The sequence below is a fragment of the Bos indicus genome, chromosome 3, assembly GCF_029378745.1.
Source record: "Bos indicus isolate NIAB-ARS_2022 breed Sahiwal x Tharparkar chromosome 3, NIAB-ARS_B.indTharparkar_mat_pri_1.0, whole genome shotgun sequence".
Taxonomy (NCBI): domain Eukaryota; kingdom Metazoa; phylum Chordata; class Mammalia; order Artiodactyla; family Bovidae; genus Bos; species Bos indicus.
This window is the reverse complement of record NC_091762.1, coordinates 70,873,207-70,899,092: the sequence shown is the minus strand read 5'-3', so window position 1 is coordinate 70,899,092 and position 25,886 is coordinate 70,873,207. Positions and strand designations below refer to the sequence as shown.

The window sequence follows — 25,886 nt, the reverse complement described above, 5'->3', positions numbered from 1 at the left end:
ATAAACAGGGTGACAATATACAGCCTTGACGTACTCCTTTTCCTATTTGGAATGAGTCTGTTGTTCCATGTCCAGTTCTAACTGTTGCTTCCTGACCTGCATACAAATTTCTCAAGAGGCAGGTCAGGTGGTCTGGTATTCCCATCTCTTTCAGAATTTTCCACAGTTTATTGTGATCCACACAGTCAAAGTCTTTGGCATAGTCAATAAAGCAGAAATAGATGTTTTTCTGGAACTCTCTTGCTTTTTCCAAGATCCAGCGGATGTTGGCAATTTGATCTCTGGTTCCTCTGCCTTTTCTAAATCCAGCTTCAACATCAGGAAGTTCACGGTTCACATATTGCTGAAGTCTGGCTTGGAGAATTTTGAGCATTACTTTACAGTGTGTGAGATGAGTGCAATTGTGCAGTAGTTTGAGCATTCTTTGGCATTGCCTTTCTTTGGGATTGGAATGAAAACGGACCTTTTCCAGTCCTGTGGCCACTGCTGAGTTTTCCAAATTTGCTGGCATATTGAGTGCAGCACTTTCAGAGCATCATTTTTCAGGATTTGGAATAGCTCAACTGGAATTCCATCACCTCCACTAGTTTTGTTCGTAGTGATGCTTTCCAAGGCCCACTTGACTTCACATTCCAGGATGTCTTGCTCTAGGTCAGTGATCACACCATCATGTTTATCTGGGTCGTGAAGATCTTTTTTGTAGAGTTCTTCTGTGTATTCTTGCCATCTCTTCTTAATATCTTCTGCTTCTATTAGGTCCATACCATTCTGTCCTTTATCGAGCCCATCTTTGCATGAAATGTTTCTTTGGTATCTCTGATTTTCTTGAAGAGATTCTCTAGACAACCTATTAGATATTTGCAAATCATATATCTGATGAGGGATTAACAGTCAATGTACATAATCATACAGCTCAACAGGAAAAAATAATTCCAATAAAAAATGAGTAGAAGATTTGAATAGATATTTTTCCAAAGAAGACATAGAGTTGGCTAACAAGTGTATGAAAAGATGCTCAACATCACCAATCACCAGGGAAATCCAAATCAAAACCAGAAAGTGGTATCACCTCACACCCATCAGAATTTTTATAATCACAAAGGAAATAACCAGGGTTGGCAAGGATGTGGAGAAAAGGGAATCCTTGTGCACTGTTTGTAGACATGTAAATTGCTACAATCACTCTGGAAAAGAGTAGGGAGTTTCCTTAAAAACACTAAAAATAGAAAAACCATATGATCTAGCAATTTTACCTTAAGGTACTTCTCTAGAGAAACAGAAACACTAAGTTGAAAATATATCTAGACCCCCCCTTTTTCACTGTAGCATTATTTACAAGAGTAAAGACATGGAAACAGCCTATGTGTCTTGTGATGAATGAATGGATAAAGAAGATGTGGGATGTATCTGTGTGTGGTACAATGGAATATTATTCAGCCATAAAAATGAATGAAATTTGTCATTTGTGAGAACAAGAAAGGAACTTGAAGCTATTATGGCAAGTGAAATAAGTCAGAGAAAGACAAATACTGTATGATCTTAGTTATACATGGAGTCTTGAAAAAAAAAGTAAAAATGAAAAACTGGCTCATAAATACAGAGAAGATTGGTGCTCCCATAGGTGGATAGTACAAGTCTTGCAAATAGGGTAAAGGGTTCAAAAGGTACTAATTTCCATTTATGAAATAAATAAGTCACAGAAGTAACATACAGTATGGTGATTATAGTTAATAATACTGTTTCACTTTGAAAGTTGTTAATAGAGTACGCCCTAAAAGTTTTCTCCAAAAGCAAAAATATTTTGAACGGTATGATGACAGATATTAACTGGACTTATTGTTGTGATAGTTTTTCAATATATACAAATATTAAATCATTGTTTTTATACCTGAAACTAACATAATGCTATATATCAACTGTACCTCAGTAGGTACTACAATTGATAGCTCCTACTCTACCAAGTTAAAACCCTATGTAACCAGTACTGCTAATTTTAAATACAAAAATTTAAGAAGTCTTCGGTTCCTTATAGACTTTAATAATTTTAAAATTATTTTGCTAAACATAACATACAAATGTGTAAATAAAGTTCAAACAATAATATTAGTAAGTTCAAATGGGTATAATATTAAGTTCAAATATGTTCAAAAGGCAAATTTAAGTATAGATATACAGTAGAGAAAGCATCTGGGTCTAGTTACAGTTTCAAAGAAGCTCTGTAATTAAAAAGTAATCAATATCAAATGAACTTATTTACAAAACAGAAACACATCAAAAGATACAGAAAACAAACTTACGGTTAACAAAGAGGAAAAGGGTGGGAGAGGGATAAGTTGGGAGGTTGGGATTAACATATAAACATTACTCTAAAATAGATAATCAACAAGGACCTACTGTATAGCACATGGTACTATACTCAATATTTTCTACTAAACTATAAGGGGGGAATAGTGGAATAGTGGCAGATTTTATTTTCATGGGCTCCAAAATTACTTCAGACAGTAACTACAGCCATGAAATTAAAAAACAGCTTGCTCCTTGGAAGAAAACTTATGACAAACCTAGACAGCATATTAAAAAGCAGAGACATCACTTTGCCAACCAAGGTTCATATAGCTAGAGCTATGATTTTTCCAGTAGTCATGTACGAATGTGAGAGTTGGACCATAAAGAAGGTTGAGCACCAAAGAATTGATGCTTTCGAACTGTGGTGCTGGAGAAGACTCTTGAGAGTCCCTTGGACAGCAAGGAGATCAAACCAGTCAATCCTAAATGAAATCAGTCCTGAATATTAATTGGAAGGACTGATGCTGAAGCTGAAGCTCCAGTATTTTGGCCACATAGTGTGGAAAAGACTCTGATGCTGTAGCCTATTGAGAGCAAGAGGAGAAGAGGGTGACAGAGGAAAAGATGTCGGGATAGTATCACCAACTCATGGACATGAGTTTGAGCAAACTCTGGTAGATGGTGAAAGATGGGGAAGCATGGCATGCTGTAGTTCATGGGGTCACAAAAAGTGTGACATGATTTAGTGACTGAATGATAGCATCAACATAAGGGGGAAAAGAATCAAAAAAAGAATATATTTGAAACACTGTGCTACAGACCTGAAACTAACATACTCTTGTAAATCAACTGCATTTCAATTAAAAAATACATATGGGTGTATGTATATATATAAAGATATCAGTACCACTGTCAGTAAGCTTTCACTAGTTTCTGTTGATTGCAATACTAACTTTTTAGTTATCATACATTATAAATTAAAAAATCAAAACTTTTAAATCAGATAATTATAAAAACCATGTTTTTATATAATAAATATTATATCAATTATAAATTTAATTTTTCTGAAATTTTTCCATTTAAAAACTTGGTGGAAAATACACATAATGAAAGTATAAGTGGTTATGATTGATGAACACCTAAGTTAAAAGCTGAAAAGTAAAAAAAAAAAGTATTGTGTATTTATTTTAATTTCAAATGTATATATAAAAATATTTAAGTATTTTTCAAATAAATTCTTTGTTAACTGTGTTAACGACCTTTAAACATCACACTCATTCCCTGGAACTTTGAATGCTATAAATACAGATACATTATTTTAAGTTAAAAGTGTATGAATATATAATATTAGTTTTGATGATCTGTGGTACAGTAACTTATTTTATAAACATTAGTTATGATATTATAAACAAGTGGAATGCTGGATAATAGACTCTAGAATTTTCACAAGAGCTGATAAGATTCTGTATATAAATCATATAAAAGAAGAAAAAGTTTTTTTGAAAATCAAAATATAAGGATTATAGTTAGCAATATTTTATATATATCATGGTTGCAAACTATTTGCAGTGTAGAATATCTGCAGAAGACTGAAATCCATAACATATATAGTAATTATATTTTAAAATACTTGTTAAATTTAGCTAGTAAATTTACTGAATCTATCCTGTTTTGAAGAAGACTTGCTATAATTTTGCACCACAGATAAAATGTACTTTAAAAACTAAAGAGGGGTGTTATTAGAATAGTCAAAATATTCCAGCTCTTCTGGAAAATGAAATTTAGCTTGTTTATAAATTAATATAAATATGTTCAATTCTTTGAAACATTGCATTTTCATTTCAAATGACATAAAATACAATTTGGAGCAAGAAATCAAGCCTCACTTGTAATCAGGACATGATATTTTTCCCCTATAAATGCATTTGCTTTCTAAAATTTAGGAAGCTACATATATTTCTGTTAGTAAAAAAACTTCTGTGAAAATTTCAGTTTTCAATTTCTATTCCATACTCTCAGACTCTAAACCCATAAACCTGAAAAAACTAAATTGTGATGAGCCAGAGATAGATATAAAACAATGAAAATTGTTGATAATTAAAATATACAGAAAAAATATATGAACATAAAATTTAAAAATAGGAGATATTTAGCATAGCAATATTTATTGTAGCTTAAACCTTGGTTAGCATTCAAGAAACAGAGTTTGACTATTCTAAGTTGGGTCATTAACATATTTCTAAAAACCTAATAGCATATTTACAAACTGAAATTTAGTTACTGATTCTGCTCAATTATTTCTTTACCACATGCCCTCTCTATGCCCCAGAAAAAAAAAAAAAAAAAAAAACATGCTAATATTGGGATAGGTATAAGATGATTTTGCTACTCAGGAGTCATTCGAAATAATCTACAAAGAAAACTAAGAGAGCTACAGAAAATCAAAGATAAAGAAAAATTCTGGAAATAGACCAGAAGATAAAATATCTAAAATAAGAACAAAGATAAGAATTATAGCTGTCCTCCTCATAACCACACAAGCAAAAAGAGAGTAAAATATTTAAAGTGTTTCCAGAAAAACCTCTCCAACCTAGAATTCTGTACCCTCTGAAATAACCTTTCAAAGTGAAGGAGAAATAATTACTTTCACAGACAAGCAAATATTGAAAGAATAAGTTGCCAGAAATTGCCAACATCCATTGGATCAAAGAAAAAACAAGGGAATATGAAAAAAATAAAGAAATCTGCTTCGCTGACTATACTAAAGCCTTTGACTGTGTGGATCACAACAAACTGTGGAAAATTCTTAAAGAGATGCAAATACCAGACCACCTTACCTGCCTCCAGAGAAGCCTATATGCAAGACAAGAAACAACAGTTAGAACCAGACATGGAACAACAGACTGGTTCAAAATTAGGAAAGGAGCATATATTGTCACCCTGCTTAGTCAACTTCTGTGTAGAATACATCATGTGAAATGCTGGGCAGGATGAATCACAAGCTGGAATCAAGATTGCCAGGAGAAATACCAACCACCTCAGACATTCAGATGATACTACTTTAATGGCAGAAAGAGAAGAGGAACTAAACAGGCTCTTGATGAGGGCAAAAGTACAGTGGAAAAGCTGACTTAAAGCTCAAAATTCAAAAAACAAAAATTACGGCATCTGGTCCCATCACTTCATGGCAAATAGACAAAGAAAAACTGGAAAAAGTAACAGACTTTATTTTACTAGGTTCCAAAATCACTGCTGACAGTAACTGCAGCCATGAAATTAAGACCTGCTCACTGGAAAAAAAACCTATAACAAACGTATTAAAACAAACATAAAACATAAAAAAAAAACAAGCATATTAAAATGCAGAGACATCACTTTGTGGACAAAAGTCCGTACAGTAAAAGCTAGGCTTTTTCCAGTAGTCATGTGCAAATTGGAAAGTAGGAATATAAAGAAGGCTGAGTTACAAAGAATTGATGTTTTGAAACTGTGGTGCTGGAGAAGACTCTTGAGAGTCCCTTGGACAGCAAGGAGATCAAACCTGTCAATCCTAAAGGATATTAGTCCTGAATATTCATTGGAAGGACTGATGCCAAAACTGAAGCTCCAGTACTTTGGCCACCTAGTATGAAGAACTAACTCACTGAAAAAGACCCTGATGTTGGGAAAGACTGAGAGCAGGAGAAGAAGGGTGAGACACAGAATGACATGGTGGGATGGCATATCTGAGCCAATGGACATTAACTTGAGCAAACTCCAGGATATAGTGAAGAACAGGGACACCTGGTGTGCTGCAGTTCATGGGGTCACGAAGAGTAGGACATGACTTAGTGACTGAACAACAAGTATTAACTGGCAAGAAATATCAAAAGAAGTTCTTTAGAGAAAGGCAATATATTGTAGTTCAGAAACTCAGTTCTACAGAAAGCAAGGAAAAGCACTGAGAAATAAAAAGGTGTAGGTAAAATTAAATTTTTTAGTTTTGTCCTTAAGTGTTCTAATAGATACCAATTTGTCAAAATACTAAAAGCAAACACATGAAGTTATGAATGCTTATATATATGAAATTAATCACAGTAATAATAAGAGACAGAAGAAACTAATTAGGTTTATTTTCTTATTATAAGGTACTCAGACTACCTTGAAATTGGAATTGGATTAGTTATAAAAGTGTATTGCAAACTTTAGGGCAACCACTAAAAAAAGTAAAATAAGAACTATAAAAATATGCTAATAATGGAGGAAAATGGAATCATATGCAATGTTCAATTAAAACCACAAAGGCCAGAAAAAGTGTGGAAGGCAAAAACAGAAACAAAAAACAGTGGCAATAAACAAAAAACAGTAGTTAATATGGCAGATATTAATCAAAGTATAGCAATAATCATAATGTTCATCAGTAGTCAAAATGCAATGATGACAAGAAATTGACAAAATGACAAGAGATTCTCAAAGGAGATTAGAAAAAAAAGATGAGACTCAACTATATGTTGTCTACAACAAAGCTCACTTTAAAGATAAAGACATACAGATTAAAATGAAGTGATTGAGAAAGATATAAAATGCTAATACTAATCAAAAGAAAGCAGGAGTGGCTTTATTAACTTCAGACAGCAGATTTCAAAGCAAGGAAAGTTAGCAGAGATAATGAAGGGCATTACCCCATGAACTATCCAGTCCATGGAATTCTCCAGGCCAGAATTCTCGAGTGGGTAGCTGTTCCCTTCTCCAGAAAATCTTCACAACTCAGGAATTGAACCAGGGTTTCCAGAATTGCAGGTGATTCTTTACCAGCTGAAAATGAGAAAGCTCAGTCATGTCCGATGCTCTGCAACCCCATGGACTGTAGCCTACCAGGCTCCTCTATCCATGGAATTTTCCAGGCAATAGTACTGGAGTGGGTTACCATTTACCAGCTGAGCTACCGGAGAATCCCAATGAAGGGCATTACATAATGACAATGGGGTCATTTCTCCAAGAAGACATACTAATTGATAAAGTTTACCCTCCTAAAAACTGGGTAAAACTATTTGAAGCAAAATTGAAAGAAATGCAAGTAGAAACAGATGAATGCACTATCATGGCAGGAGACTTCAATACCTCTCTACAGAAACGGACTGATCCAGCAGACAGAAAAATCAGTTTAGGATATAGTTGAACTCAAAAACACTATCAACTATAATTAATATCTACAGACTACTTAATCACACAAGAGCCGAATATACACTCATCAAAAGATCACATGAAATATCTGTCAAGATAGAACACATTCTGGATCATAAAATAAACTTTAGCAAACTTTAAAAAATTATACAATATCCATTCCATATTTCCATGAAATTAAAGTAGACATCACTAGCAGAAAGATAGCTTGTAAATCCCCAAATAGATGGACATTAACAACACATTTCTACATAACACATATATCTAAATAATGCAAAGCTCAAAGATGATCACATGATAAACTGTTTAATATTTTAACCAAATAAAAATTAAAAAATACAACTTATCAAAATGTGTGAGATGCAGCAAAACTGGTGCTTCAAGGTAATTTTTAGCACTGAATGCATATACTGCAAAAGAAGAAAGATCTAAAAGTAACAATCTAAACTTCTATCTTATTAAATTAGAAAAATAAGAGAAAATTAAATCAAAGAGAATAAATAATACGAATTAGACCAGAAGTCAACAAAATTGAAAACAGGAAATCAATACAGAAAATCCATCAAACTAAAAACTGGTTCTTTGTCAAGATCAATAAAATTAATAAGACTCCAGCCAAGCCAGAGAAAGAGATAGGGGGTGGAAGGGATAGAAATAACCAATATCAGAAATAAGAAATGGAAAAACACTACAGATCCCACAGACAATACCATGAACAACTCCATGCACACAAATTTGATAACCTTGATGAAATGAACTGATTCTTTAAAAGAAATAATCTGCCAAAACTCATACAAGAATAATTCTGAATATGTGTATATCGAAGAATGAAATTGAGTCAACAACCAACAACCTTCCAAAACAGAAACACCAAGCCCAGATGGGTTCAATAGGGAATACAAAGGAAGAAGTTATATGAATTCTCTACAATCTCTTTCAGAAGATAGAAGCATAGGTAATACTTTCTAACTCCCCCTATGAGCCACCATTATCCTGATACTAAAGTCAGTCAAAAACATTACAAAACTACAGACCAGTATTTTTCATTAAAACAGATATAAAAATCCTAAAAAAATTAATAAATCAAACCGTACAATGTACAAAAAGAATCATACATCTACTACTGAGGAAGGTGATTGCAGCCATGAAATTAAAAGACTCTTGGCTCCTTGAAAGAAAATTATGACAAACCTAGACAGTGTATTCAAAAGCAGAGACATTACTTTGCTGACAAAGGTCTATCTAGTCCAAGCTAGTGTTTCTCCAATAGTCATGTATGGATGTGAATGTTGGACCCTAAAGAAAGCTGAGTGCCGAAGAATTGATGCTTTTGAACTGTGGTGCCCTTGGACTGCAAGGAGATCAAACCAGTCAGTCCTAAAGGAAATCAAGCCTGAATATTCATTGAAAGGACTGATGCTGAAGCTGAAGCTTCAGTACTTTGGCCACCTGATGGGAAGAGCTGATTCATTGGAAAAGACCCTGATGCTGGGAAAGATTGAAGGCAGGAAGAGAAGGGGATGACAGAGGATGAGATGGTTGGATGGCATCACTGACTCAATGGACATGAGTTTGAGCAAACTCTGGGAAATGCTGAAGGACACAGAAGTCTGGCATGCTGCAGTCCATGGGGTTGCAAAGAGTCAGACACGACTGAGCAACTGAACAACAACAAAAAACACCAAGCTGGATTTATTCCAGATATACAAGACTCCTACAACATTCAAAACCAACTAATGTCATCTATCACACCAACAGGTAAAAAGAAAAATCACTTGATTATATCAACAGATGTAGAAAAAGCATCCGACACAATCCATTACCTTTTCATGATAAAACTCTAAGTATACTAGGAATAGAAAAAACTTCCTCAACTTGATAAAGATTGTTTTTAAAAAAATCTACAGCTAATATCATAATTAGTGATCAGAAAGAAAAGAAGCTTTTCAACTAAGAAGTCCAAGACTAGAAATGTCCCATCTCACCATTATTTCCCAACATTGTACTGAAAGTACTAGCTTATGCAATGAGACCAAAAGGAAAAAAAAAAGAAAAGAAAAATGTGCAGATGGCATCACTGTTCACAGATAACATGATCATCAGTGTAGGAAATTCAAAGACTAGACAAATACTCTTGGAACTATTAATACTAAGTGGCTACAGCAAAGTTGTAGATTGAGGGTTAAAACACAAAAGTCAAACACTTCTCTATATACCAGCAATGAATGAGTTAAAAACACAACATCATTTCCATTTACCACTACCAAAAATAAAATATTTCTGTGTAAATGAAAAAAATGCACAAGAAAAACAAACAAAAATGCTAATGAGAAATTCAAAGAATAAATGAATGCAGAAAGACTTAATGTTCATAGATAGAATGATTCAGTACTGTCAAGATGTCAGTTTCCCAATTTATCTTTTGATTCAAGACAATCCCACTCAAAATCTCAGCAAATTATTAATCAATATTGACAAACTGATTCTAAATTTTATATAAAGAGGCAAGAGATCCCCCAAACACAATATGTAAGGAGAAGAACAAAGTTAGAAATATGACACTGCCTGACTTTAAGACTCACTATAAAGCTATACTGATCAAGACAAAATAGTACTGCGAAGAAAAAGGTAGATCAATGGAACAGAATTGAGAGCTAAGAAACAGAGAGACATAAATACAATCAACTGCAATGGAGCAAAGACATATTTTCAACAAATGGTGCTGAAACAGCTGGACATTCACACGGGAAAAAGAAGGAATCTAAACACAGATTTTATACCTTCAAGAAAATTAAATCCAATTAAACTATATTACCTAAATATAAAACATAAAATTATAAAACTCTTAGAAAATCACTTAGGAGAAAACCTAGATTACATTAGGGATGATGATGATTTTGTTAGATATATCATAAACATAATCCATGAAAGAAATATGTTATAACCTACAGTTCTTTAATATCAAAGACATGATCTGCAAAAGTTAATGCCAAAGGAACGAGAAGACAAGTAACAGACTGGGAGAAAATCTTTTGTAAAAGTCACATGTGATAAAGGACTCACTAAAAATGTACATGGAGAAGGCAATGGCACTCCACTCCAATACTCTTGCCTGGAAAATCCCATGGGCGGAGGAGCCTGGTAGGCTGCAGCCCATGGGGTCTCGAAGAGTCGGACACGACTGAGCGACTTCATTTTCACTTTTCACTTTCATGCATTGGACAAGGAAATGGCAACCCACTCCAGTGTTCTTGCCTGGAGAATCCCAGGGACAGGGGAGCCTGGTGGGCTGCCGTCTATGGGATCACACAGAGTCGGACACAACTGAAGCCACTTAGCAGCAGCAGCAAAAATGTACAAAGAACTCAAAATTCAACGATTAGAAAATGAACTAGGTTAAAAATATAAGGCAAAACCTAAATACAAATTTCAGTAAAGAAGATAGAATGGTGGCAAATAATCATATGAAAGTTGCTTCTCATCACACATCATCAGGAACAAGAAAATTAAGACAAGAATGAGATACCATTACACATCTAATTAGAATGGCCAAAAGTCTAATACTGATAACCCAAACTGCTGACAAGGATGCAGAGCAACAGGAACTTTCATTCATTCTTATAGGAATGAAAAATCGTATAGCCACTCTGGAAAAGAGTTTGTTGGTTTCTCAAAAAAAAAACTAAACATATTCTTCCCATAAAATCCAGCAGTGCATTCTTTGGTATTTACCTAGAGAAGTTGAAAACTTACTTAACATATTACTCTGCACATGGATATTTATAGCAGCTTTACTCATCATCAAAATTGGGAAGAATCAAGAAATACTTTAGTAAGTGAATGCATAAATAACCTATGGTACATATAGACGAGGGAGTATTTACTCAGCACTAAAAATAAATTACAATTTATTTTACAAGCAATGTGCTCAGTTTTCCAGCAAATCTGGAAAACTCAGCAGTGGCCACAGGACTGGAAAAGGTCAGTTTTCATTCCAATCCCTAAGAAAGGCAATGCCAAAGAATGCTCAAACTACCGCACAATTGCAAGACACCTCACATGCTAGTAAAGTAATGCTCAAAATTCTCCAAGCCAGACTTCAGCAATGCGTGAAGGGTGAACTTCCAGATGTTCAAGCTGGTTTTAGAAAAGGCAGAGGAACCAGAGATCAAGTTGCCAACATCCGCTGGATCATCGAAAAAGCAAGAGAGTTCCAGAAGAACATCTGTTTCTGCTTTATTAACTATGCCAAAGACTTTGACTGTGTGGATCAAAATAAACTGTGGAAAATTCTGAAAGAGATGGGAATACCAGACCACCTGACCTGCCTCTTGAGAAACCTGTATGCAGGTCAGGAAGCAACAGTTAGAACTGGACATGGAACAACAGACTGGTTCCAAATAGGAAAAGGAGTATGTATATACTCAAGGCTGTATATTGTCACCCTACTTATTTAACTTATATGCAGAGTACATCATGAGAAATGCTGGGCTAGAGGAAGCACAAGATGGAATCAAGATTGCTGGGAGAAATATCAATCACCTCAGATACACAGATGACACCACCCTTATGGCAGAAAGTGAAGAAGAACTAAAGAGCCTCTTGATGACAGTGAAAGAGGAAAGTGAAAAAGTTGGCTTAAAGCTCAACATTCAGAAAACTAAGATCATGGCATCTGGTCCCTAGATAGCATATTCAAAAGCAGAGACATTACTTTGCCAACAAAAGTCCGTCTAGTCAAGGCTATGGTTTTTCCAGTGGTCATGTATGGATGTGAGAGTTGGACTATAAAGAAAGCTGAGCGCAGAAGAATTGATGCTTTTAACTGTAGTGTTGGAGAAGGCTCTTGAGAGTCCCTTGGACTGCAAGGAGATCCAACCAGTCCATCCTAAAGGAGATCAGTCCTGGGTGTTCATTGGAAGGACTGATGTTGAAGCTGAAACTCCAATACTTTGGCCACCTCATGCGAAGAGCTGACTCAGTGGAAAAGACACTGATGCTAGGAAAGCTTGAAGGCAGGAGGAAAAGGGGATGACAGAGGATAAGATGGTTGGATGGCATCACCGAATAATGGACATGGGTTTGAGTGGACTCCGGGAGTTGGTGATGGATAGGGAGGCCTGGCATGCAAAGAGTCAGACAGGACTGAGCGACTGAACTGAACTGAAGTGAACTAATCAAGCAATGAAAAGACATGGTGTAATCTTAAATGCATATTATTTAGTGAAATAAGCCAACTAAAAGGGCTACATACTTAGAATTCTACCCATATGATATTCCGGAGAAAGGAAAACATGAAAGCACAAATATCAGCAGATGCAGGATTTGGGGAGAGGGATGAATAGGCAGAGCACAGAGGATTTTTAGGAGAGTTAAACTACTCTGAATAGTATTATAACAATGTATACATGTCCTTATACTGTGTCCAAACCCACAAAATAAAAAGACCAAGAGTAAATTGCAAGGGAAACCATGGACTTTGGGTGAGAATGATGTGTCACTGTAGGTTCATCAATTACAATACATGTACCACTCTGGTAGGTATGCTGACAATAAGGGAGGCTATGCATGTGTGGGGTATATTGGAAACCTCTGTACCATCTTCTAAATTCTGCTATGAACCTAAAACTGCTTTTAAAAATAAAGAAAGCAAAATACAAGTTAGGGGGGAAGGTTTCCCTTTGCCCTACAGAAACAGGGTGAAGATTTCTTCAATAGGACACAGTGGGGAAAAAAATAGTGAATAGGTTGAGACCAGACTAGCTGAGTAAAAAAATCCAAAGAAAGAAAACAGTTTAAAAAAAAAAAAAAGAGAGAGAGAGATTTTTTGCTTTCCACTCCAATCAGGAAGAGTAAGAGGAGGAAGAGTGGTTCAACAGAGAGATGATACTCAAATAATAGAAACAATGAGAACTCTGGCATAAACTGGCCAAGCCATGAACCTGAGTCCATGGTCCATAAACCAGGACCTCATTTGGATTCAGTTTCTTTTTATGAAGGAGAATAAAAATTTAATGTCTCGCAACAATTTTCACACAACCTTCATAGTTTTGCCTATAGTGATAATAAGTAAACTGGTATTAATTGTTAATAAGCACAATTCAGTTCAGTCGCTCAGCTGTGTCCAACTCTTTGTGACCCCATGAATCGCAGCTTGCCAGCCCTCCCTGTCCATCACCAACTCCCGGAGTTCACTCAAACTCATGTCCATCGAGTCAGTGATGCCATCCAGCCATCTCATCCTCTGTCGTCCCCTTCTCCTCCTGCCCCCAATCCCTCCCAGCATCAGGATCTTTTCCAATGAGTCAACTCTTCACATGAGGTGGCCAAAGCAAAACATCTTATTTGGATGATGGAAATCTGTACCTGGTTTGTGGTCACACAACTCTGTACGTTTACTGAAAATCATGAAACTTCTCACTTAAAACAGGTGAAGTTATTGGTATGTAAACTATAACTCAGAAAAGTTCTTCATAAGTCTATTTCACTTCTTTTTATGGCACTTCATCAGATACTCTCTTCCAATAGGAAAAAAAAAAAAAATCCCAAATGCCTCCAAAGAATATCTTTTTTTCAACCTATTATAGTTTGGTTTGTCTGATGTCCCTTTTAAAATATGGAACTCAAGATCAATCACATCATCTCCATTCTATACAGAATAATAGGTTACTACTAATCTTTTATCGATTTATTTTATTCTGGTCACTGTAGCTTGTGACTGTTTAAGCAACTATATCACACTGTCTGATTATATAAAACATAAACAAATAAAATCCATTAACTTTTTTACCAGTATAATCAACTGCCAAAAATATTTATTCCCAATCACACAGTATATAACATTTCTTTTCATTTTTTACTTAAAAATTAATATTAGTAAAAATTTGAAGAAAATAGAAAAGGCAGAGGAAGGACAAAAACCACAGCTGATATAGTATTAATACAATCCCTCAGCTAATAGGCTCTACTGATCTTTCTTTCCTTAGGGCTCTAATTATTTAGTTCTATAATATAATAATTAACCCCATCTGACAACTCCCCAAATTATATCTCCAGCCCAGACCTGTCTCACAAAGTCCAAATTCATGTATAATGCAAACAAACACATACACACACAAGAGCCCATTACATACGCACTGCATACATATACATCTGGGTATTTTATGCGCCCAAAACCAAATGTTGAACTCTCCGTACTATCCCAATAACTGTCTCTACTTTCTAATCCATAGCCTTTCCCATTTCACTTGTCCCTCTGGCCTTCAAGCAGTTATCCATCACTACTCTTTCTTTCACATTCCAGAGCCATTCCGTTAGCAAATTGTATTAATTGTGCTTTCACACATACATCCAGAATCTAACCAAGTTCTCATCACCCCTACTGTTACCATACTGGCCAAGACTTCACCAACTCTCACGTGTTTTGCTGGAGAAGCCTCTACACAAGTCTCCCTGTTTCTATCATTGCCTCATCTTCCATTACAGTCTATTTTCACATTTCTACATGCTCTTTTCAACCATTAAGAAAGTTGCATAAAAACCCAGCAATGGCTTTGTTTCACTCAGTAAAGGAAAATCCTTTATTTAGGCTGTTGTCATCTCTCTGACCTTCTCTCTTGCCATTTTTTTCCTTTCATTCACTCACCTTGTTAAGTATTCTATATTTTCTAAACATTCTTAATACATATTTTTTTTATTAACAGAAAATAAAACTTTTAAACAATAAAACGACAGGAGAGTAATTTCCCTTTTTACTCAAATGCTTTCTAAGTACAGAATTGAATAACAGGGTTAAGACTTTAGAAGAAAAAACTAAGTTCGTGGTTAGTAACTTGTAAGCCCTTGAATGTTTAAGTTGCTGATGAAAACTTTAACGAGGACAGTCTTCTTAAATTGTATCGTGCAGTAGAATGATTTCTGAGTTTGGAATTGAAATATCCTGCTTAAATATTCTCTCTACTGCTAATTGTAAGACCTTGACTAAGTCACTGTTCTTTCGGATTCATAGCTTTCTCATGTATAAAGATGAACAGAAGAATCTGTAAAACTCATCATAAACTCGTGCTTTACAAGAGAATAAATTTATTTATCGGTACCTATTATTTAGCGGTACCTAAAAGAAACACATCCAATAAAACTGACTTATTCCCAGGGATGCTACTGAAAGTTCTAAATTAATCTTCGTACACGAAAGGATGCCAAAAATACCACAAATGTTAAGGGCCTCATTGCATAAGTTTACAATTTCCAAAAGCCTATTAAGTGATCTCAAACTGAGAGGGGTGGTGAGGTTCACTCTCTAGTAACTGCAAGGACAAAGAAGCCACAAAGCTTCCTGAATAAATACGGATTTTAAAAGTTCAGAATGTGTATCTGAACACTGGGGATAGAGCAGATGGCTTCAGATGACGATCCAAGGATTAGGGTTATCTTTCAAGAGATCCTTGGGAACTGCTTCTGGCTAAAAGAAACCACGCGTTAGAAAGGACGAATCGCCTTTGAGAGAAAGCTACAAGTTTCGATTTCTCCTTAAACTGCTGAATTCTCGAAATTTCGTCGCCCAAACTGAACCCCTTACCGGGTCTAGCAGGCTGCAATGCCTTATGAGTTGGGAACTAGCGCCCCAGACCTGGCACTGTCCGACAAATCTCTAGGTGGCCATTTCCGTTCCGGAGACCGTTACTAAGGGAACGGGGCGAAGCTCTGTGCTGACCCCATCGTGGTTTTGCCTAGGCGGGCCAGAGAGCTTCGGGGGCGTGGTTACGTGAAGGACGCACGCAGGGGGCGGGACAGACGCGAAACCGGACCAAAGACCAGGTTTTGTCCCAGGGCGCATGCGTGCGGTGCTTCCCTGCCGCATACCTGGAAGTCCTCGGCCGCCTTGGATAAGGTGAAACTATGGAAGCTGAAAGTGCCCCTGCCGGCGAATCTTTGCGAGAAGCCACGCAGCGAAGGTTGCTGAGGTTTTCAGAGCTTAGAGGTACCAAAGGAGGAACCCTAGCACCTCCCCTGCAATGGATAGGAGTGTTTTACGTGCTGGGATATTTCCTGGACTGCCACTTCCTTTTACTAATCACCTGCGGACCTAGGACATTGGCCCAGGCGGAGCTAATGTTCCTGTTTTTTATTCTTCTGTCACTCTGCTTTCTTTACGTTCTGCTTGTTACTTTCCTCCTTTAAGTTTACTTCTTATTGCATATGTGTGAGGAGGATGGAGGAGAAGGCAATGGCACCCCACTCCAGTACTCTTGCCTGGAAAATCCCATGGACGGAGGAGCCTGGTAGGCTGCAGTCCATGGGGGTCGCGAAGAGTCGGACACGACTGAGCAACTTCACTTTCACTTTTCACTTTCATGCATTGGAGAAGGAAATGGCAACCCACTCCAGTGTTCTTGCCTGGAGAATCCCAGGGACGGGGGAGCCTGGTGGGGCTGCCATCTATGGGGTCGCACAGATTGAGACACGACTGAAGTGACTTAGCAGAGGAGGATGGAGAAGAAAGACACTTATTGGCTTCACTAGTGAAGCTATAAATAAAAGTTAAACATTTGGTTAGTTCATTAACAAAAATTACTTCAAATAAACCTGGAAGATTTAAAGCATACTGTTTTGACGCTTATAAATACAATTTTAACTTTCCTCCAGTCCCTACCTATTTCACCAATTTGTTCCATAATGTGAACGCTTACTAAGTGAAAAGCCAAACAATATGGAGGAATTATGGACAAAATATTTAAAGGATTAGAAAAAATTTTTAATTTTTTTAAAAGACTATACCACTTGTCATTTTTTGTATAACTATCTAATAGGTTATGTTTTTATCGACATTACTGCTCTTAAAAATACAGAAAATAGTACTTAGATAACTTCACCATCAGCCAAAAGTTCAGTCTATCTTTTGTTGAGTTCATTAAGGACCTGGGAACTTTTCTGTTATCCAGTATTTGGTATCATTCTCCAATAACCTTTATAAGCTTGCATGATTCAGCTTAAGGTAATTAGAAATTAATGTACCCATATTTATAAACACCAGCATTGTGGCAGTATATCCTTGGGTTTAATCTTTCTTAGCCAACAAACATTAAGTCGTACCCATATGTGAAAATTGATTTTCAAAGCTGGAGATTCATTGATTGCTTTGGCTCCTCTTTTTATTTAGGAATTGAGCCCATCTTTAGCAAGTCAAAAGTACTTTTCTTAATCAAGAAACATTTTAACTCTCAGAATATCTAAGTAAATGGAATGGTAGACCAAAAAAGGAATAAGTGATCTAAAAGAGAGGAAGAAATAGAATTTGTCAACAGTCCTTACAAGAGAAAAAGAATTTGTCAACATTCCTTATTAGAACTATTTTAAATCCTGCTAGCTGGACACTCATTATTCCCAAATTCTCAAAAGAAGATACATTTTTGGAGATACTGCTACCTGCTTCTTCCTTTTTACCAAATAGGTAAAACCTGTAACAGCTAGAGAATTCTAATAATATTTATCTTTTCTTTCTTTTTGCACATAGGCAAATCTATGGCAGCTGGAGAATTCTGGGACATTGTTGCAATTACAGCAGCTGATGAAAAACAGGAACTTGCTTATAAGCAACAGCTTTCAGAAAAGCTGAAAAAAAAGGAGTTACCCCTTGGAGTTCAATATCATGTTTTTGTTGATCCTGCTGGAGCCAAAATTGGTATGCATTTATGGTTAGATTTATACATAACTTGTGGGTAGACTAATCATTGAAGAAAAGTTTTCCTGTGGCTTACAGTTTAGGGACTATGTATGTTTCCACCTGTAGTCTTTACAAATATAAAAATTTTTAATGTAAATTCACTGTTTTTAAGAAAGATAAAAGGGATGGCAGGTGTTTTTGCACATTGTGGACATACCATGGAAAACTTCCAGAATATTATCCTATGTTAAAATAAAATTTATTAGTCTTAGTAAAATTTATTCTGATGGTAAACATTCCTTTGAACCTTATCCGTAGTTCTCTTAAGTTCCCTCCGAACTCCACAGTTTGTTCAGAAATAAAATGAAGGGAGCAAGTCAGGAAAAATAGATACTGCCTCTTGAGACCACAATGCACAATGTGAAAGAGCACAGTCTAATTGCATAAGTATTGTAAGATGTTTACTTTTAAAAACAAGTTGTCAGCTTTGCCTTTTGACCTTCCCTTATAAATAAAAATACATGCCATTTTTCTGGGGGCCGTTTTCCATGTGATACTTAAAGCTGAAGCCCCTTGATACCAGAATTCGGGTATTTGTATCTGATATTGGCATGTCCTAATTAGCTGATGTTTTAACCTTTGTAAAATATGGTCAGTACTTCTGTGAGTCTGATGTTTGAATGAGATTTAGGTACAAAATATTAGGTAACTTGTCCAAGGTAACTAGTAAATGGAAGTTACATTCACTTCCATTTGTAAAGTTTTAGGAAACTTACATGATTTTTTAGGAAATCAGGTTCTAAAAACCTTTTTGGAGAGTAAATCTAAGGCACCTATTTGATCATATGGGAGAATTATTTTAATGACTTTTATGGTTCTTAAGTCCAAGTGAATGTGCAAATTTATAGTCTTCTAGTGCCTAATTTATCATTTCTTTCTTTATATTACTATTTTCATGAAAGAATTAACTCAGCTTTTATTGAGTTGGCCTGATCTCTGGGTTTTATTACTAATTATTTAATTGCCAGGAAATGTGTATTTAATTTGATTCTTTTGCCTGTACCTTTGCTCTCTGCCTAATTTTAGCCAAAGGATCTTATCCTCAAAGTTATAACACCTAAATTTACTGTAATAAAATAAACCCTGCTTTTTAACTTTAAGGAAATGGAGGATCAACCCTTTGTGCCCTTCGATGTTTGGAAACGCTTTATGGAGATAAATGGAATTCTTTTACCATCCTATTAATTCACTCTGGTAATGTTATACTTTACTAATTTACATTTTCTTTTAGTATTTTACCCTTGATATCTCAGGGACATTTTTCTCCCTTACTAATACTTCTTTCTTTCATTTTGTTCTTTTGTTTTGAAGTTAATTCTGCTTTGGAAGCAAATATTTCATGTATTTCTTGATATTGTTAGGTTGTTAGTAACATAATATCTTTCACAAAATTTAACTTTAAAATCATGGATCATGTACATTATCAACTTTTCATGGATATTGTTCCATTTTCCTAAGATAGAACTCATCAAAACATGAGCATTTCTTGATAATGTTTTAGAAAGGATTCTTGCTTTAGGGGAGAGGCTGCATTAGTACTATGATTACCAGACTTTAGGCAAAACCTTCTGTTACACATTTTTATCTAATTACTGGTGACCAAAGTCTATAATCCTTAAAGAGTTTAAAAACAAAAGAAAAGGTAATGACAGAACATAGAGTTGACAAAGTATAAAAGAGGGGAATTCCCATACAAATTAGGCGGTAGAAATATAAGAAAGAAATAATCTCAGAATAAAGGATAGTTTTCAAATTGGACAAGTTTGGTTGTATTAAAATTTTGGTTGTATGATAGAAACCTGTTACTTTCCCTCTGTGAACTGAGGGCTGGTGAAACTTTGTCATGGACCTGCACTGTTCAGTTACAGATATTTTAGAACCATTTGTCCACATGGTTACCAAGGGACTTTTCATTTCTTATGATTCACACACAGAACAATTCTTTTTAAAGATGATACCAAGTAAAGCGTCCAAGTTCTAATTTTAAGTTTAATTTAAAAGGTTAAAAAAAAAAGGCTTAGAGTTTTATTCCAGAACATTGTTATTATTACCAATTTAGTAAAAATTAAGTTGGACACCAGAAAATGTATACAGTTGATCCTTGAATAACACAGGGTTTAGGGGTGCTAACCCTTACACAGTCTGAAACCTGCATGTAACTTCGTAGTTGAACCTGTATAGAGGTAGTTCCACTCTGTATATCCACAGTTTCTCATCACGGATTCAGCCAACCTGGGGTCATACAGTCTTACAGTATTTATTGAAAAAAATCCTCATATAAAGGGATTGGTATAATTCAAACCCTTACTCTTCCAGGGTCAAGTATAATTAAAAATAGGTAATTCTTGTAACGCGAAATTTTACTGTTGGTTAGTATTTGAAAAATGAAAAAGAAAGTATTAACTCTTGTTGGTTGAACAATGTACTCTGAGGTGAGTATTTTACACCTATTATTAATCTTAAAATAATAATTATATAATAATAATTATGATAAAGTATTATTCCACATCTGCTGTCTTAGAGTAAATCCAAAGATAAACAGTTAAAAAATGGTATACCAGAATTTAAACCCATTTTTATGTGACTCTTTCTACTATGTCTCTCACTATTAGTTACATAGTTACATAAAATGATGTAACAATTTATAGTGTATTTAATGTATTTAAGAGAACACATTTCTCAAGGAATTAAGTCATATGGCTCATCACTGAGGGAGAAGCCTTTTTAAATTAAAAACAAGTATATATTGTAAAATGCTTTTATATAAATGCACCTTTACTGCTTTTAAATGTAGGTAATAATTTGATGAAAAATGTTGCAACTGGAAATTAGTCTTTAATAGATAATTATGTATACTGGTTTTTTGGTTACATTTTTCCCCCATGAAGTGGATTTTTAATATGGTAGTTTACACATGGCTGAAATTTACTGTTTAAAATGTAGACACAAGATCATATTTTTGCTCATTTTCCTTTTCACTTGTTCTACAGTTGATTCAAAAATGTGTCATAGCCTGTAAAGCATATTTAGAATTCTTTCCTAGTCTAGAATTGCATTATATCAAATCTTTACAGGAGAATTGCTCTTTGAATGTGAAATTTATTCTTCTTTCCTGGGGTATAGTAATGCATATATTTTAAATATCTTTAGAGATATTTTGAGTTGTAACTGATGCTCCTACAATTTTAAATCTTACTTACAATCTTATAAACATTTTAAAACAGTGATTTTGTTTAATTCTATATAGGTGGCTACAGTCAACGCCTTCCAAGTGCGAGTGCTTTGGGGAAAATTTTCACTGCTTTACCTTTTGGTAGCCCCATTTATCAGATGTTGGAATTAAAACTAGCCATGTACATTGATTTCCCCTCACATATGAATCCTGGGATTCTGATTACCTGTGCAGACGATATTGAACTTTATAGTATTGGAGAATCTGAGTTTATTAGGTTTGACAAACCTGGCTTTACTGCTTTAGCTCATCCTTCTAGTTTGACTGTTGGTACAACACATGGAGTGTTTGTCTTAGAACCTTGTAACCATTTAGAATATAGAGACCTCGAATACAGAAGTTGCCATCGTTTCCTTCATAAGCCCAGCATAGAGGAAATATATGAGTTTGATGCTGTGTGTAGACCTAGAAATTTTTTTCAACAGGAATTTGCTGGGAGTGACATACCCTCGCTTAAATTAGAGCCTGAGTATGTCTACACAGACAGCCTATTTTACATGGATCATAAAACAGCAAAAAAGTTACTTGCTTTTTATGAAAAAATAGGTACACTACACTGTGAAATAGATGCCTATGGAGACTTTCTTCAGGCTTTGGGACCTGGAGCAACTGTGGAGTATACCAAAAACACATCAAATGTTACTAAAGAAGAGTCAGAGTTGGTAGACATGAGGCAGAGAATATTTCATCTGCTTAAAGGAACACCATTAAATGTTGTTGTTCTTAATAACTCCAAATTTTATCACATTGGAACAACAGAAGAATATTTGTTTCATTTTACTGCAGATAGCAGTTTGAAGTCAGAGCTTGGCTTACAGTCTGTAGCTTTTAGCCTCTTTCCATCGATACCAGAATGCTCTACTAACAAACCCTGTATTATCCAAAGTATACTGGATTCAACATGTTCTGTGACACCTGGCTCAGTTGTGGAGTATTCCAGATTGGGGCCTGATGTTTCAGTTGGGGAAAATTGCATCATTAGTGGTGCTTATGTCAAAACAACAGCTGTCCTGCCTGCATATTCTTTTGTGTGTTCCTTAAGCTTGAAGATGAATGGACACTTAAAGTATTCAACAATGGCATGTGGAGTGCAAGACAACTTGAAAAAGAATGTGAAAACATTGTCAGATGTAAAGTTACTTCAATTCTTTGGGGTCTGTTTCCTGTCATGCTTAGACATTTGGAATCTCAAAGTTACAGAGGAACTATTCTCTGGAAACAAGACATGTTTGAGCTTGTGGAATGCTCGTATTTTCCCAGTTTGTTCTTCTTTGAGTGATTCAGTGACAACATCCCTAAAGATGTTAAATGCTGTACAGAGCAAGTCAGCATTTAGCCTGAATAACTATAAGCTGTTGTCCATTGAAGAAATGCTTTTCTACAAAGATATAGAAGACATGATAACTTATAGGGAGCAAATTTTTCTAGAAATTACTTTGAATAGGAAGCAGTCTGATTTAGAGACATCTTATTAAATACTGTATTGGAGAAGGAAATGGCAGCTCACTGAAGTATTCTTACCTGGAAAATCCCATGGACAGAGGAGCCTCATGGGTTATAGTCCATGGGGTTGCAAAGAGTTGGACATGACTGAACTTCAGAACACAAATACTGTATACTTTGCCTTTCTTAATTGAGCAAGATCACAAATGCAGGAGTTTTCTGTAGACAATTGGTTTTTAATTGAAGTAAATTAATGAAAACTATATTAACATGATTGATGTAGCATAACATTAATAACACAAAAATATAAAGCTTTTTAATGAAAATTAGTATTGTAGTGCTGTAAGTTCATAAAAATGAGTTTTTAAAGTTTTATCACTATTTTAACTTTTCTTATGAAGATGGATTTGTGGAATGTTATTTATTCACAGAGTAGTAGAACAGTCTTAAAGGTGATTTTATAAATATACTTTTAAAGTTTTTCATCTTTTGGACTTTGGTTACAATGAAGTTCTAAGTATTCACTGGCAGTTTTCTCCTCAAGTGCATTAATCCTATTCTGGTGAACTGTTATAAGCGTGCCATTCTATAGGGTCTTCAAAACACTGTAGAAATGATGTAGAAGTACTTTTGCAGAAACAAATCTGTGGCAGACAGACAGATAAAATCAATGTTTAAAGTATTGTGATAGTATTAAGTACAAACTGTTCTGAAATTGATGATAAAAATCTCTCATTAATCTTATCAAAATGAAACCAAAAAGATATGTGTGCTGTTTTATCCTTATAAACTTGAACCCGTGTTTGTGTATCTTAAAAATTTTCCCCAAAGTTTCATCTATAGGAAAGCATATATACACATAAAACTCAAGAATCTGTATAAGAAAATGTTGGAATAATTGGGATTCCCTGATAATTCATAAGTTCATTGTGGACATTATCTTCATCCTCCCTCATTAATCCTTTAACAGAAATATTAAAATTACCAGATGGACAGATTTTTACTTTTCATTTTTTAATTTTCTGACCATGCACTAGTAATGACACTCAGAAGCAGCAAATGGCCAAAAGGTAGACAGCAGGAAGGAGCCAGAGAAATAGAATGACTGTGAAAATATACAGATGATAAACAGCTTCAAGACAATAAAAGTCGGCTGGAACTCTGAGCACTGTGTTCTTGTTTTGGTATAGGCACATATTTGAAATGTTTTCATACCAAAGTCTAATAATAGAGAAAAGTTTTGTCAAGAGTTTTGTGTTTTAACATAAATAAATTGAAATAGAACTGGTCTGTGCCTCTATTATTTATATGTCAATATAAAATTAGCATATCAATGTGAAAATAATTGGTAAACCAGAAGTGACTTATCAGCAAGTCTCAATTATGATAATTATGTGTATTTTTTCCAAGTTTCTTCTCAAGGGGAAAATAAAGATATACGGTAGCTGTTGTTTACCAATTACTGATTTACTTGCAGAGATTTCACAGGATGTTATGTGTCATTCATTAAAAATTCATTGCTATATTTCTAATCTAATTGATTTAAGGTACCATCAGTTATTAAGAATCATCATTTTATGTTTCATTGAAAAAGAAAACTGCCAATAAAATAAGATGCAATGCTTTTCTCATTACTTGACGTTTTTATTTATTGGAAATCTTTTGAAAAGCACTTATATAGATTTGTTTCATGTAACCCTTTTGCACATACATGTAAAGAAACAAAAAATGAAGTATTAAAAAACAGTCAAAACTTTTCCATAGCTTCATATCTAGAGACAAATTTTTCTAAAGCAGTATTCAACTTAAAAGTGGTTGATCCATGTGTTTCCACCTAGTACCATCTGTGCTATCAAAGGTATTGATAAAGCTGCATATTCTTCAAGTGCCACCACCACACTGCTGCCTGGATTGATCTTCAATCCGTGGCCACCAGATACTTGTTCTGCAAGTTGGATGCTGATGCTTTATTACTTGAAGTTGTTTCACTTTTGCCTTAGTTTAATCACATCTCTTGAAGGTGGTTGGCTTCTATTTAATATCAGTGGGAGGTTTCTGAGAAGTTGGCGGTCACCAGGTTAATCATATTTCTGCATGATGTATGAATGCTAATTGCTTTGAAATGTTATCTGTTCCAAGAATTTGTCAGTGTCTCCTTTAATATGCATGCCTTGGTATATAGTACCACACATGTACCACCGGCACTGTACCTAATTCAACCAATGTGATAATCACATGCATGAACAAGTAAGAAATTGAACATTTTCTCTTGCTTTATCATTTTTACTTCATAAAATCACAGCCTTTAAATCATAGGCTTTCAAGGTTTGTAAAGGACAACTACTGTTTGTAAATAAATATATTCTGTAAACTTACTGATGAATTAATAATGACCAAGAAGGGCATAGGAAAAAAATACAACTTTGATACTGATCTTCTATCCTGGGCATTTATCTTCCAAACTAAACAAAACAAGTAAAGAGTGTGTATTAATTATATTAAGTGGAAATAAATTTTCAAAAATCCAAGTAATGCTGACAGTCACAAAAATTTGATGTAATGAATCCAGAATCACTTCTCACAAGCAATGATCCATTCATCTTCTGAGTCTACACAATATTACCTCTGTTAAAGATTACCAAATTTAGCACAGAGCCAAAATCAAATTTTGCCTGCTACAAAATATATGCATGGCTATCATGGCTGATAACTAGCATGCTACACCTGCCATTCACATACACCAAAATATCCTCTGGACTTGAGAACCTTGGAGACCCAAAATTTAGGAACCTTGATGTAATCTGAAAGAGTTGAAAAAAAAAATTAAAAGCATTTATCAATTTGCTTAAAATTGTCAAACATTTCAGGTATTCTTGTTTAGCTAAATGAAACGCAAGTCTTCATCTATGTCAATAACTATTCTTATAGATTAATGTTAAATATTTCAGGAGAAATATTTTAAGCTACCATGAGCTGTATTGTTCATGTTAGTACCTCAGTCATGTTCAGTTCTTTGTGACCCCCATGGGCTAGCCACTC

The 25,886-nt window shown here is 35.0% G+C and overlaps 2 protein-coding genes across 7 annotated transcripts in view; one reads left to right on the top strand and one right to left on the bottom strand.

Moving 5' to 3' along the window:
• LRRIQ3 (leucine rich repeats and IQ motif containing 3) overlaps window positions 1-16,215 on the bottom strand; it is a 209,850-nt gene extending 193,635 nt beyond the window's left edge. For 3 of the 4 annotated variants that reach the window (XM_070786310.1, XM_070786312.1, XM_070786313.1), the window contains exons 1-2: window positions 16,028-16,215; window positions 6,948-7,080 (exon numbers count right to left, since the gene is read on the bottom strand). In XM_070786310.1, coding sequence (XP_070642411.1) covers window positions 6,948-6,968 — 21 coding nt within the window. In that variant the 5' untranslated portion in view covers window positions 6,969-7,080; window positions 16,028-16,215. The remainder of the gene's footprint in view (window positions 1-6,947; window positions 7,081-16,027) is intronic. The other variant, XM_070786311.1, reaches the window with a different exon arrangement.
• A 46-nt stretch (window positions 16,216-16,261) lies between these two features.
• FPGT (fucose-1-phosphate guanylyltransferase) lies at window positions 16,262-24,481 on the top strand. Of its 3 annotated transcripts, none has more exons than XM_070786318.1 (4): window positions 16,262-16,429; window positions 17,963-18,130; window positions 19,274-19,366; window positions 21,951-24,481. In XM_070786318.1, exons 1-4 carry the CDS (start codon window positions 16,348-16,350, stop codon window positions 22,877-22,879), a joined length of 1,272 nt encoding a protein of 423 aa, XP_070642419.1. In that variant the 5' UTR covers window positions 16,262-16,347; the 3' UTR covers window positions 22,880-24,481. The 3 variants fall into 3 exon arrangements, with proteins under 3 accessions (XP_070642419.1, XP_019812821.2, XP_019812820.2); XM_019957261.2 differs by having other exon boundaries at window positions 16,263-16,429; window positions 21,420-24,135; XM_019957262.2 differs by lacking the exon at window positions 19,274-19,366 and having other exon boundaries at window positions 21,420-24,481.
• The last annotated feature ends 1,405 nt before the right edge of the window (window positions 24,482-25,886 follow it).

Bases quoted from the DNA above. Each gene is read 5' to 3' on its own strand.
- FPGT (XM_019957261.2), top strand. From the start codon at position 16,348: ATGGAAGCTGAAAGTGCCCCTGCCGGCGAATCTTTGCGAGAAGCCACG. The intron at 16,430-17,962 runs GTACCAAAGGAG...TTTTGCACATAG, and splicing joins GAGGTTTTCAGAGCTTAGAG to GCAAATCTATGGCAGCTGGA. The intron at 18,131-19,273 runs GTATGCATTTAT...TTTAACTTTAAG, and splicing joins TCCTGCTGGAGCCAAAATTG to GAAATGGAGGATCAACCCTT.